At 37.9% G+C, this 14,632-nt stretch overlaps 1 protein-coding gene across 1 annotated transcript; it reads right to left on the bottom strand.

Moving 5' to 3' along the window:
• Positions 1 to 862: 862 nt before the first annotated feature.
• LOC309858304 (uncharacterized protein) lies at positions 863 to 13,490 on the bottom strand (the record flags this gene model as incomplete). The annotated part of the gene is made up of 2 exons (XM_082750982.1): positions 863 to 1,285; positions 13,485 to 13,490. Coding segments are annotated over 2 exons (429 nt in total), but the record flags the coding sequence as incomplete, so codon positions are not given.
• Between the last annotated feature and the right edge of the window lie 1,142 nt (positions 13,491 to 14,632).

Genomic DNA, 14,632 nt, shown 5'->3' with positions numbered 1-14,632 from the left:
ATTGGAAAACCTGAGATCATTTAGTAATTCTTTATTAAATTAACTATAATCTCTTACATAAGGGCCCTGATGGGTGCAATAAATTAAAGCACTTCCAGTTTAAACAGTAGCTGCTTTTAATTGAAAACAGAAGCACAAATGTGGTCTTCATTAATAATGTTGCTAATCTTCCTGCATTTGATTAAATGTCTTCTTTAGTTAATAGACTTGTTTCCTATGTGACATGATGGTACACCACCATCACTGAACCATGATCATCACCTCCCACAAAACATTCCAGACTCCATGCCTAGTAGTTTAAATATAGTATCAATAATCCTCACAATATCCCTGAAAAGCAGCAGATTAAGACATGTGTATTCTCAAGGTTAAGTGTCATGCAACTACAGAAGTAAATGGCAGGTTTTAGGATTAAAATCTGGCTCACTGTGGTTCCAAAGCCCTCACTTGTTCCATTTCAACACCATTATTGATAATCCTCTCTGAGCTCCAGCTAAACACAGCACCATTTGTTAGATGTCTGAAATACAAAGAGTGGTTAGAAATTGCCCCTGCCTCTAAGAAACTTATAACCTAGTTATGGAAACAAGGCATGTACGAAACGAAATAGCCCATCAAAGCTGTTTTCGTGGGACTGAAAGGAGGTCGAGCCCCTACTGGAACAGACCATAGAGAAAGTCAATGATAGAGGATGCCGTATTTCACACAGCATTACACGGTTGCTTCAAGACATGTCTAGAGTATAGGTGAGGAGAAACACACACGCACACCCACACACTCCGGTCCATGCTTAGAAGTAAGTGGCAGTAGATAGGCAAGCTGCCTAGCTTGTCAGCTATAAATTTCAACTCTCAATTCTTACCTTTTGGCAGTACTCAGCTGATTTGTTCACACTCCTGGGAGCCTCAAACACACTTCTCAGCTCATCAAGGGCAATGGAGAAGCGCTCGATCCTGCGCCGACCAGTCAAGGAATCCTCCTTCAGCACTTCAGGCCAGCCAGATTCCCTGGAGTTGTCACTCTTGTCCTCAGGGTCCTTCCCATCAGGCTCCGCATTCAAGGCCTCTTCTACACCGTGGGGCAGACTAGGGGGATCTGCAGGTCCATGTGCTGACACTACTTCTCCTTTGGGTTCAAGCAATTTTTTTTCTGGAGGCTGGAAGAGCCTGCAACGACTGCCCCCAGGGCAACATTCACTTTTCTGGTAATCACTGGATTCCCATTTCTGCCTCAGGAGGATCAGGGAGCCCTTCTGTATGGGGAACACGGATGGCTCCAGGTTGTCCTGCAATATCAAAAGTATCTTTCATCAAAGATACACTCAGACATGGGAGTCATTTTCAAAATGAGTGTCAACTCTTGGGGTTTGTAGGAGAGTGGAGAAATCCAGCTTTGCTATATAATTTCTGGCTCTTGACTTGACCAAAGTATGTCGGTTAACTTAGGTTACAGAGAGGACTGATTTGTACAGCCATGGACATTTGAAAATAAAGAGACAAAAACTAGGAAGACATGATTTCATTCTCTTTTCTATGTAAAATCACCCCACACTTATTTACATAATGTTCATTCATTGTTTAGTATATTCTGAGAAAAGAGCAATTTAACAAGTCTAATATAAAATAAAAAGGTTCATTTCCTGCCTCTAACAGTTCAGGACTTCTTTTGAAATTACTGGTTTCCGCAAATGTCTTAACTTGACAAGTAATAGACTAATAGCTAACAGTTATTAAGTTTTTGTTATAATGCCTTTGATAATAATTACATATATATATATATATATATATATATATATATATATATATATATGTAATTTTAATCTCAACATCACCACAATGAATAGGTTGCTACTATGATGATTATTTTCCAGGTAAGGAAACTGAGAAGTAATTTGTCCAGTGTTCTGAGTGACAGAGTCTGGATTTGAAATGCATCTGTGTGACTCTCTCTCTCACCGGAACCTAATTTTCGCATTCAATTCACATCTCATTGTGAACCTGATTAGAATTTCACCTTGTTTTAGAGTTCCATGGTGAATTAGGGGAAAAAAAAATCAAATGGCAAAATACACCCTTACCAGAAATAAACCTACACATACAAATACAAATCCCAGAGAAAGAATTACACGGTAGCATAAATTTTTGCCATAAAAACAGCTACTTTCCATTCTAATCCAGAGATTCTACACTACAAATTTGAAGCTTTAAAAAATAAAATTTTTAATAAACAAATAAATTTTGCTCTTGAGGGATGATGAATTTTCCTGGAAAAGTATTAACAGAATCCCACTTAGATGAAGGCCTGGAAACCTCTCAAAAAGTCACCTAATAAAATGGCTCCAGACTTCTTTGACTGTAAACCACATTATAAAACACATTCTGTGCAGTAGGACTCAGCACATATACAATATAAATAAAAAAAAAATCAGAAACAAATTTATGCTTTCATTAAATACTGTCTTTTTTACTATGTGAACTATCTGGTGATGTATTCCTCTCTGAAATCCTTTACTTTAAAAAAACAAAACAAAACTTGCTACCCACTAAATTGATCTAATGGTCTCCTAATGGTTCATGGACTGCTGGCTAGCTCTACTTACAGCAGGAGTTCAAACTCAAGTTGGGTTTCATGAATAGTGAGACTTTGCAAAAGTGAGTGCTGTGAAGTGTGTAAACCTGGTGATTCACAGACCTGTACCCCTGGGGATAAAAATATATGTTTATAAAAAATAAAAAATTTAAAAAAAAAAGAAAGAAAAATACATTAGATAATGTATATAAAACTTCCAGGGTATATTAGACACTCTCCCCCAATAGCTCTTAATTCCATTCTGTGCCCTATCTTTTGCTAAAACATCATTTGAATCGCTCAGATATTTATGCTACACATGAGCCTCCCACATAAGAGTGCTTGGAAAAAGGATGAAGATATTTTAAGCCACAAACCCACAGACTGAACAGACTGGAAAATTTGGCTTTAGTAATATTGCTAGTTAATAAGTTTGGATTAGTCATTTGTTATAAAAAAAATTTCAAAAAACAGTAGCACTCAACAAACCTGAATATCTGTTTGGAAAACTGATCAGCATATGCTGAGAATCTAATCAACATATGCTGGAAATGTCTGTGACTCATGTGTAAATGGACTTCGGAAAAGAGTTTATTAGCAAGGGAATGACTGAGACATTGTCACAGCTGGTGATGGTGACCTTGTGAGGTTATTTAATGAAAGAATTGTTCCTGAGCCAACCTTGCAGAATTAGGAACAGAAATCCAGGAAGAAAAAAAAATTGCCAAGTAGGGAGGAAAACCAATTTTTTCCTCCTATAGGAGAAAAATCTTATATTTAAAACTGATTGGGAACTTCTGATTCTGGATAAAGATGGAATAGACATAATTTTCTCTTCCTTCCTACTAAATATGGCTAAAACCCCTGGAAATTATATATAAAACACAACATAAGAGGACTTTGAAAGATAGAGAGAAGGCAGACTGCCTAGATACTTTGAGATTTTGTTTTGCTTTGTTTGTTTGTTTGTTTAATTTGACAGACAGATCAAAAGGAGGCAGAGAGGCAGGCAGAGAGAGAGAGAGAAAGGAAGGGAAATAGGCCCCCTGCTGAGCAGAGAGCCCAATGTGGGGCTCCATCCCAGGACCCCAGGACAATGACCTGAGCCAAAGGCAGAGGCCTTAACCCACTGAGCCACCAAGGTGCCCAGTACTTTGAGATTTAAGGAGCAATATTGTGGTGAATTTCATGAGTTTTCTTTCAGCCTTATATAGCCAGAACTAGTTGCTAAAAGAGACAGTAACTCAATAACTCCTTATGGGAACAGAGGAACTTCCCCAAGAAAAACCTCACTAGCCAAAGAAACAGGAAATGAGGCAACTTAGCACGACAAAAAATTTTAGACCATGATTGCCATACCCCAGGTAAATATAGAGCTATTTTTGCTCATGACACATGCATATGTGTGAGGTTTTCTTTCCCTGCATCAACCAATTGTCCAGCTCTCTGGATTCTAAGTAGGTTTCCTGTGACTAGCCACCAGGCATTAGCCCAGATTTTAAATATGAAGATCTCAGGCTCCTGACATGGACCCCACCTCAGGGACCAGTCACAAGGCCCCAGGTTGCCACTAATACTTCTGACCAATTGGCTAACAGTTGAGGGTTCCTATGATCCCTCTATCAGGTTGGATTTGTTAAAATGATTCACAGAATTAGGATGGCACTTTACTTACCCATTCATTATAAGGGATGTAACTTAGGTATAGTGAAGTGTAAGATACATGTTGTGTAAGATATGAGGTGGGTAGTACAGGACTTCCATGCCCTCTCCTAGAGCACCGCTCTCTCAGAACCCTGATGTGTTCACCAACCCAGAACTTCTGGGTTAGATTTTATGGAGGGATTTTATGGAGGTTATTAGGGGATTTTATGGAGGTTTCATTAAAGGCATGATTGATTAAATCATTGGCCATTGGCAATTAACGCAATCTCCAGCTCCTTTCCCCTCCTTACAGGTCAGGGCTGTGGTTAAAAGTTCTAACTCTCTAACCATTTTTTTGTCTTTCTGGTAAACAATCCCTATCATAAAGCAATATAGGATCCCATCTACCAGTCATCTCATTACCATATGAAAGACACTCTTCTTACTCCAGAGATTCCAAGAGTTTTAGTAGTTATTTGCCAGGCACTAGAGACAAAGATCATTATATATTTATCACAAACACCCTGAAAAAGACCAACTTTGCTCCTTGTTGTCTCCTCCAACCTCCTACCACTATACTGGTGTCAGAGAAGACTGAGTGAGGAGGCAGGATTTTCATCCCTGCACCACGATAGTAAGAACTCTCTCCAGTGTGTCAGTGAAGGCCTTGTGAGGATCATGTAGTTTGGCACTACAAAGAGGTCATGAGATATTTCTCCTTCTTCCCTTCTTTGCTTATATCAGAGAGCACAGAGTTGGCAGCTACAGCTTTCACCATCATGTTGGTAAGGTTTCTCTTCCAACAATGGTGTCGGTGGAACACTCAAAGAGAGCAATAATGCTGAGGTTGAGGGTGGGGAGTGGAAACCAGGTTGATATCAGTGAAATATCAGTGCCACCTAACAGTAATGGATCACTAACAAACTAGTCAAAGAAATCCTGTCTGGAAATTACCCAAATTTGGCAAAAGACATGAACCTATGGATTAAAAAAGCTGAGCTAACCACCAAGACACATCAAAATACAATTTCAGGAAACAAAATTAAAAAAAAAAATTTGAAGGCAGTAAGAAGGAAATGACACCTTACCTGGGTTGGGTGGGGGGTATAATTTAAATAGCAGTGGACGTCTCATCAGAAATTGTGGAGGCCAAGAGAAAGAATCACAGTATTTTTCAGGTGCTAAAAGAAAATAACTACCAACCCCAAATTCCATTTTTATGAAAATTATCCTTCTAGGAATGAAAGAAAAATGACATTCAGCTGAAGAAAAACTAAAAGAATTCATTACCACCAAATTTGCCCTAAAAGAATGGTTAAAGGAGTTCTTAAAATACAAAGAAAATTATAAAAGAATTTTGGGACATGAGGAAGAAAGAAAAATAAAAAGATTTTAAAAATCATGTTTAAGGGCGCCTGGGTGGCTCAGTGGGTTAAGCCGCTGCCTTCGCCTCAGGTCATGATCTCAGGGTCCTGGGATCGAGTCCCGCATCGGGCTCTCTGCTCATCGGGGAACCTGCTTCCTCCCCTCTCTCTCTGCCTGCCTGTCTGCCTACTTGTGATCTCTCTCTGTCAAATAAATAAATAAATCTTTAAAAAAAAAATCATGTTTAAATACACTAGACTTTCTCTTCTTAAATTTCCTAATCTATGGTTGATGGCTGAAGCAAAAGCACAATATTGTTCAATATGGTTCAGTATAAGTAGAGGAGTTATTTAAACAATATCATTATAAATTAGGAACAGTAAAGGAATAGGAGGTAAAGTTTCTACATTTTACTCCAACTGGCAAAACACTGACACCAACAGACTGTGATAAGTTATACATAAACAACGTGGTATCTCAGAAATCACTAAAAAATTCCAGCATGTGTGTGATATGTTAAAAAGAAAAAAAAAAAAAACCATAAATCAAAATGGATTCTAAGAAATAGTCAAGTAACTCACAGAAGTCAGAGAAAAGGAAACAAACAAATAAAAAACCCAGGGAAAACTAAGGTAAAACAAACTGAAATGTCACGGTTATCAATTAAAAATAATAATAATATCAAAAATTTTAAATTTTTATTTTATTTTTTTTAAGATTTTATTTATTTGACAGAGAGAGACAGTGAGAGAGGGAACACAAGCAGGGGGAGTGGAGAGGGAGAAGCAGGCTCCCTACTGAGCCGGGAGCCCAATGTGGGGCTCGATCCCAAGACTCTGGGATCATGACCTGAGCCAAAGGCAGACACTTAACAACTGAGCCACCCAGGCGCCCCAATAATATCAATTATTACAGAAAATTTAAATGATCTAAAAACATCAGTGAAAAGCTAGCGATTTCAAAGAACATAAGAACCATTTTCCAACTGTATATGAAATGATACTACGCTGAGAAAAAAAGCCAAGCTCAGATCATATACTATTGAATAGGGGCATAGAGATGTACCTACCTATGGGTCAATATTGGTCAGTTGGGGAATGTATAGGGGAGTTACAAATGGGAGAGGCAGCTTGGGATGCCTGAGTGGCTTAGTTGGTTAAGCCGGTGCCTTTTGCTCAGGTCATGATCCCAGGTTCCTGGGATCAAGTCTTGCTCAGCAGGGAGCTTGCTTCTCTCTCTGCCTCTGCCTGCCTCTCTGCCTATTTGTGTTCTCTCTCTCTCTCTCAATTTCTGACAAGTAAAAAAAAAAAAAAAAAAAAAAAAAGGTGGTGGGGGAGGCAGCTGAATCCAATGTGGTCAACACAGATAAACCTCTTTGAGTAGAAAGGATCATCTGTTAGTTGACTTACAAGAACAATTTCTATCAAATAACCTAGTCTCCAGAAGGAAATGCAGATACAATTAAATGCTATTAGAACCTGCAGCTCATTGACAGATATTTGAAGCGGGCAGAATGTAATGTTCTTCCAGGAAGCTCCCAGCTACCTTCATATTAATGCCTTGCTGGATGGAAAACAACCTTAACTTGACAATGCCAAGGCCTCCTGTATCCAGTATTGTGTGAGTCTTCTTTAACGTATGCAAATCCTTTTGGAAAACTCCCTTTTCTTTACCGGCCCCAACCACATAGTATATATAACCAGCCACCCCTCACAATCATGGGGGCAGCAGCTCTTTTTGCCCACAGGTCCTGTCCCTGTGCTATAAATAAAACCACTTCTGTACCACCTCCCACCTGCAAAAATCACATACTACTTGATTTCCTTTATATAACATTCTTGAAATATTTACATAACAATCTTGAATGACGGTTTATAGATATGCTGAACAAGGGTTGTGAATGTGGAAGGCGAGGTAGTTATGACTATGAAGAGGTAGCACAAGGGAGACCTTTGGGGAAGTGGGGTTGGCAATGTTCTGCTCTCCACTGCTATGACTATAAAGAATTAAGAATTAACAACTACAGTAAAAATGTAACAACTACAGAGGATAAAATGCCCTATATATACTATATATACATATATAAACTATATATACATATCATGTCAATGTTAATTTCCTAGTGTTGATGCTATACTATACAGTCATATAAGATGTCACATTTGAAGGAAACTAAGTAGTGATTGCTAGGTCGCTCTCACAGCCTTGGCAACTTTCTGTAAATCTAGATTACTTAAAAATAAGATGTTATAAAACATGCAAGTCATTTGATAATCACTCCAAGTTTTATTCTACTTAGAGGGCCTAGTGAGACACATAAACAGCAGTACCAGCACACAGGACTGGTAGAGGCCACCATTATGAATGATTAAATGACATCTGTGTCAGTTGTCAAATGATTGCCTCTCAGCTCCCCCAGTGTAGTCTTCGACACATGCTCCTCAATAAAGTGCTGAATTCCTTTAACTATTTCTCCTTTACAATATTCACCTTTCTCAGTAGAGGGCGCTGGAGGGTCAGTGCAGGAGGAATAGGCTTTCTGCAACTTCCTGCGAGGAAATGTATCAGGGGTTGTATGATGTGAGAACACCCAGTGGAGCCCTCCCAGTCACAGGGATAGAATGCCACCCTATAATCTTACAGCCTTGGTCTGGGGTTAATCTTTCCTAGCTTTCTCAACATGAATAAATCCTATACTGTCATTGACCTGGAGGGTGTCACAGAAAGCAGAGGTTGCTTCTTCAAGCCTGCCTGTGGCCCAGGAAATAAACACAGATCTGCTACTCCCTCTGTCATCTCTGCATAGCCCCCATGCTCTGAATGCCTCTTGCTGAGATAGTTGCTATGACTTCCAGTGCATGGAAGTTGCAGATCCCCTGTTCAGTGTGCACCCTGGAGGGTGGCCTCCTGCTTTCTAGAAACTCTAGAGGACCTCCAGCCTGTCTAAATCAGCAAGGTGCTCTGCCCTTTGGAGGCTGCACCATACCTTCTCCAGCAAAGTCTGAACCCTTTGTAAATTTGTCCTTCCTTGGTTACTCTTCCTTAGCCCTAGGATACCATAAAATGTTTTCTTATATATTATGGTTACACTTTTTTGTAGTGGTTATACTTTCATATTAAATTTCCCCTGTCTAACCTGTTGTGTGGTTATATTTCTTGACTGGACGCACCCTGCTATAACATGCTTGCTTAATAAGAGAGAGATACTATCTAATTCCAACAGTAGATCATAAGGATACATATCTTTAATATTGTCATGACAATGCATGCTACTGTTCCCCTTATTACCAAGTGCGCTGATGTGTAATGTGCAGTTGGCAAAAACTCTTTTTCTCAAAGTCCTTTGGGAATGACAACCAATGTGACATTAGTTTTTCCCAAAAGTGTCCCGTTGAAGCATTTTCCTAAGTGTCCTGTTGAACTTGTCTTCCATATGGTCTTCAAAAAACATTACAGCAAGAATTATTTAGACAAGTGAAACTTAAAAATGTAATATCCATCCCCTTCTGAAGAGAACTACACTGTGAACTTCCACATTAAAAGTTGGGAAAAATCAGAGAAAAAGAAGCCCAAATAATTCAGTGTTGTTCTAAATTTACTTAATGAGAGACTCTTTTATCATAAATTGTCTTTAACATCCTCAGATGTTTTTTCCCACTGGAGTCATTTTGATAAACATTAACATAAAGCAAAGCCAAAGCCTCAGATTCCTTCCTAGTATGTGTGTGTATATATATGTATATGTATAGTATGTATATATACATATATCTATATCAGTAAAAATGATTATTCGTCTCACCTAGTCATGAATTTGACAAGTTTTTAATTAAAAAACAACAACAACAAAAACAAAACTGAGTTGAAATAGAGATGCCAAGGGGCCGCACAGGTGATCTCGCTGTGATCATGCTGCAAAGGTCACCAGTTGGTTACAGCATCTTCTTTCACACGTCATGAGACAGATGTGGATTCATGCAAGATTTACTTCTGTTCACATAACCAGAGGCCTGCTGCCGGGCGTTCAGGGTCGGGCCCACCACCTCAGGTAGCCACCCAGGTGAGGAGTGCTCAAGAATGACGGGAGTACAAGAATTCTGGACTGTCACTTTTCTCTGTCAAGTGAGTGTCTTTTCTAAGTTAGGATATCACTACGTCAAATCATTGGGACTGAGGTTGTAGCACGGTAGGCCAAGGTCGGGTAAGACTGAAAAATGTCCATAGAGACTACTGGACTCATTGATGACTTAGGAAAAAAAAGATCATCAGAGCTTTACACAACCAATGTTGGCCTTTCTCCAGAAATTCATGCTGTTTCACACTGTCACAAATAGCACACAAAATGTTTTGGTTTAACCTAAGTAAATGAGCTCTGCATTTTTCCTTGCTTAGGGGATGGTTTTGGTAATGTAAGTGAATCTCAAAGAAGATTCCCCTCCATCGTTCCTCTGTCTCTAGGGTTTAATCCCTCTGTCCTTTTAGTCTCATGCATTCCTTATTTCCTCTCCTCCCACAGGACCTTTGCAAACACTCTTCCTTCTGCCTCCGTTCTCTTCCCTCTCCTGTTCCACAATCTCTTATTGCTAATGACTCAGAGAAGCATTCCTGACTTATCAAAGTTGTGATAGCTTATTATTTAATAAATGTCCAAGGTAATTTTGAGGAAGGTGATATGAAACCTATACTTTGAGAATAGAGAGAATAAATAGAAATAAAATAATAAATAAATAAATAAATAAATAAATAGAATAAAGAGACCAACTGTTTGCATGCACTGACAGGAAAAAAAACCAACCAAGATTTTGTATGTATGTATGTATGTACTGATATTCACATTAGGATTCCAAGACCAGGAGTTAATGTCACTGCCAGGTGATCTGCTAGGTCTTTTGGAAGATTATCAGGTATGTAGAGGGAAATGTTTTCAGATGAAAAGAAAAGCCTTATCTAAAGGCTAACAAATTTGTGTTAAGTTGCTGTATTAAAAACTGGATTCTCACAAAGTTGTTCTTATATGGTGTGATCTCTGTAATTTTAAGAATTACCTCTTGCCTCTATGATTGTAGCAGTGAGCCTCTTTCTAATTATAATAATAATGTAAGTTTTGTGGTCCACATCATAAAACAATAAGAACAGCAACGATTTTGCATGTCAAGTGACCAATGTGCTCAAAGAAAAATTAAGTCTTTGAGTGACTCCTGGTGCAAAGAAAAATTACCAAATGCTTTCCTGTTCTACTGAATTTCCCTTAAGTCAAATTTTAAACAAGCTTTGTAAATAGTCTCATCTGACTGATTTATTAAGGATTCTTATAAATCACAAGTCTTGTTTCTTATATTTGAAGACATGCTTTGGTAGACGTTTCTACTAAGAGTGCCTCAAGTTTAAAGCAGAGTTATTTATCAACTTGAAACACATTCCCAAATAGAAGAAGTAGGATTATTACAGATGATAGCAAGTAGAAAGTTTTAAACTGCCTGATTGATGGCAAGAGTGACAAAAGTGCTGACATCTTTGGCCTACATTTCCAAAAAGGGAAATTTTTCCTAAAGTAAAAATTTAATAGAAGAACATTCTTTCTATGCAAATATACCATGCAGCATTCTTAAAGTCATTAAAAAAAAAAAAAAGGAAAACCCTAAAATTCAAAGCAAGAGGGATGCTTTATTCCATTATAGGATCACCTCCCAATGAAGTTATGAAGCCATCTGAACTAGCAAGTCTGAAGCACACACAGAAAGGTCAAAATAAATTTACAATATAACCTTAAGCACAGAAATGCACAGAGGGGAATGCATTTCATTATTTCAAAATATATGCATGTGCTTAAGAACTGGAAACATTTGAAAAAATGAAAATAATCGCATTTTTGTATTGGGATTTGAGGCAACTGACTTTTCCACACATTCAAAGAATGAAAAAAATACCATTTGCAGCAGCATTGAACTGTTAACCAACTTTCATGGAAGAAAAATATTGTGCCTTTTACAACCATTATGGATGTTTTTGTGGTATTTTTAAATTTCTCACCCATTACTCTAATATTTATAGCATCAAATTCCAATATTCTCAGTTTTCACTAAGCAGAGAATGACCACTGAAGGTAATTGAAACCTAAGAGTCAGTTTACTACAGTCATCTCTGTTTTAAATTACAGCACCACAACCCCTCCCCAGAATCAGCATGTGATCCATTTTTCCCCCTCCAGTGGTTTCTGTATGAAAAAAAAAAAAAAAATATATATATATATATATATTCATATTTTATGTATATATATATAAAAAATACCTGAAACTGACTGCAAGTGATATCGTTTTTCTTGCTTCCTTTGCTTTAAAATCCAATAACTAGTCAAAAGTCATTTCAGAAAAGAATACAAACTCAGCTCCAAAATTTGAGAAGTCTCCTCAATGTATTCCCTGTAGCAACCTGCATGGAAAGCCTTTCGCCAGATGCAGGCAGGTAGAGAGCTCTCTGGGGGCTTACTTAAAGCTGTTTCACACTTATCTGATCATTTACTATTTATTTTGAAGTTCTGAAAGCACAGCACGCTGCAGAGGGTCTAGGATCCACGACAGAGCTGTTTTGGACTATTATTTCAGTTATAAATCAATTTATTTTGTGTGTGTGAGAAATCACCAGATGCCTGTCTCCTGCCTGTCTCCATTCACATGATTTCTATCAGTTTCTATGCGTACTCTCTTTCCCAACACCCAGTGTCCTCTTAAACATTGCATCTCAGTGATGAGAGTATTTTCTGAAAGCCTTTTAAACATGACTATAATGTGCAAAAAAAAATCAGGTATAATTTAACAATTTTCATACCAACTAAAGCTATGAAACTTTTGTTTTGTTAATCAAAATGAAGGCTCTATCAACTTAGGAATAAAAGAGACATCAGAGTAGAATAAAAATGTATTGTGGGACAGAAGTGTTTTTAGTGGGCTTCTCACCTTTGGTAACTACAGCTATATGCCTGGAAGCGAAAAAATATTTTGAAATATAATGCTAGCTTCCTTTAAAACAGTACCTAATGACCCCAACAAAATGACAGAACATAAAAAGATTGCAGGGCGTATCAGCATCAGCAAGCTGCAGTTTCAAACTACAAAACAAAAGGTTTCCAGGAACCTGCCAAATTTGTGTTGTCACTGAGCCAGATTCTCTGCCAAGGAAATCCTCAGTCTTACAACCACAGAAAGCAGGTTAAGGTTAAGGAAATCATTAAACTAGCACCTTTCTGAAAGAGTAAGTATCTCAAATGTTAAAATTATAACACTAATATTATTGTGATTTAATTTTTCTGTTTTGCTTACTTTTTCAATTATAAAGCATTTAGTATTTTTGTTGTCACTGAAAAATATTCTCAGACAACACTCTTTTTTTTTTCCAGAGAAAAATCCTAAAGGTAGTGACTAAAAATGTTTGGGGGAAAAAAAAATTGATCTTTTTTGGGAAGAAAATTGTAAATTAGCTTTGGCAGACAGTTGCTGAACATCTATCTACACGATAAGAACATGAAAGAAATGAGTCAAGAATTTCAAAGGGATGGCATTTTCAACATTAAAAAAACAAAACAAAACAAAACAAAACAAAAACAAAAAAACCTAACCAAAGCTTTAACTGTAAATGTTGCCAATTCCATTAATTTTTCTGGCTAATGTAACCTCCTCAAAACAGATTTTCCATTAGTTTTTTTTCTGAAAATACATCCAAAATTAGTACATTAATTTCCCACTAAGAAGATGCATGCATAATTCATATACATGGAGAAAAATATAGGAATAATGCATTTGTTTTTTTTTTATCTCCTCATCCACATTTTTTTAAGCAAACTGACAAAGCACCTCACTAAGACAAATCATTACAAGAATTTATGAAGTCGTATATTTGCAATAAGCTTTTCTTACCGCCATGTCCTTTTCTGTCAAGTTCCTGTCCTGTGACTCGGCTACCACAGTTACATATCATTAAAGGAAAACACAAATTTAACAGTTCTTTAACTCACTGATCTCATCTAACTAATGAACATCAAGCATGATGGACATACGCTGCTAGATAGCTGTTACAAGACACCAAATCTCTCATAGCTAGCTCTGGGAGCTACATTATTTAGTAAGTCATGCAGGAGAGAAGTGCACTTTCGACCATAACCCCTGCTTGTTCTGGGTACTCAGCTTACAAGTTTTACCAGGTAAAGGCTGACTGAAATGACTTTTGTTTACAAATTCTGTAGAACAAAATCCCGTGCTCAAAGGACTGATCTTGCAGCATCCCAGGAAACTGTCTGCAGAATGTAGATAATTAGTATGCAGTAAAAGAAGATCGTCATTAAATGTTTTATGGATCATCCCAAGCAGCCTGGGTACCAGGCAATATCTGTCATTTAGCACAAAGCCGATGAGCTGTCACATAGGTAAGCATCTAACACTCTCATACACAGGATACATCTACGGAAAAACATTCATCCAAAACTTGCTCTTGTGAGGTTGAATTCAATGTCAGAAGCGAAAAAAAAAAAAAAAAAGGAAACTTTTATAGTTTATCATAGGAAGTTGCCAGAGACTTAGAAAAGAGAAATCCTGCCTTTTTACAGCCTGTCAAAAGCACTGCTTCTTACTTTATTGCACATCAACATCACTGGAGATGCCATTACCACCATAGATTCCCCAGGCCCTGACTGGGGAATTCCAATGGAATTGGAATATGGCCTGGGAATCTGACTTCTTACAAGCCCTACAAGTGATTCTGATACCTGAAGCCCATGAGCCCCACACTTTAAAATTATTCTGCTGGGGCACTTGGGTGCCTCAGTCAGTTGAGCATCAAACTCTTGATTCCAATTCAGGTCAGGATCTCAGGGTCGTAAGATTAAGCCCCATGTCAGGCTCCACATTCAGCCGGAAGTCTGCTTGGGATTCTCTCCCTACCCCTCTGCTTCTGCCTGTCCCTCTGCTTACACTCATATGTGCTCTCTCTCTAACAGAAATAAATCTTTAAAAACACTCTGTTACATCAACAGAAATATCAATGAACTGAAGAAGGTACAATAGCATTC

The sequence above is a fragment of the Mustela nivalis genome (assembly GCF_964662115.1).
Source record: "Mustela nivalis genome assembly, contig: HAP1_SCAFFOLD_2163, whole genome shotgun sequence".
NCBI classification, from domain to species: Eukaryota; Metazoa; Chordata; class Mammalia; order Carnivora; family Mustelidae; genus Mustela; species Mustela nivalis.
Note: the sequence above shows the minus strand (reverse complement) of the source record. Positions and strands in the feature narration are given on the sequence as shown.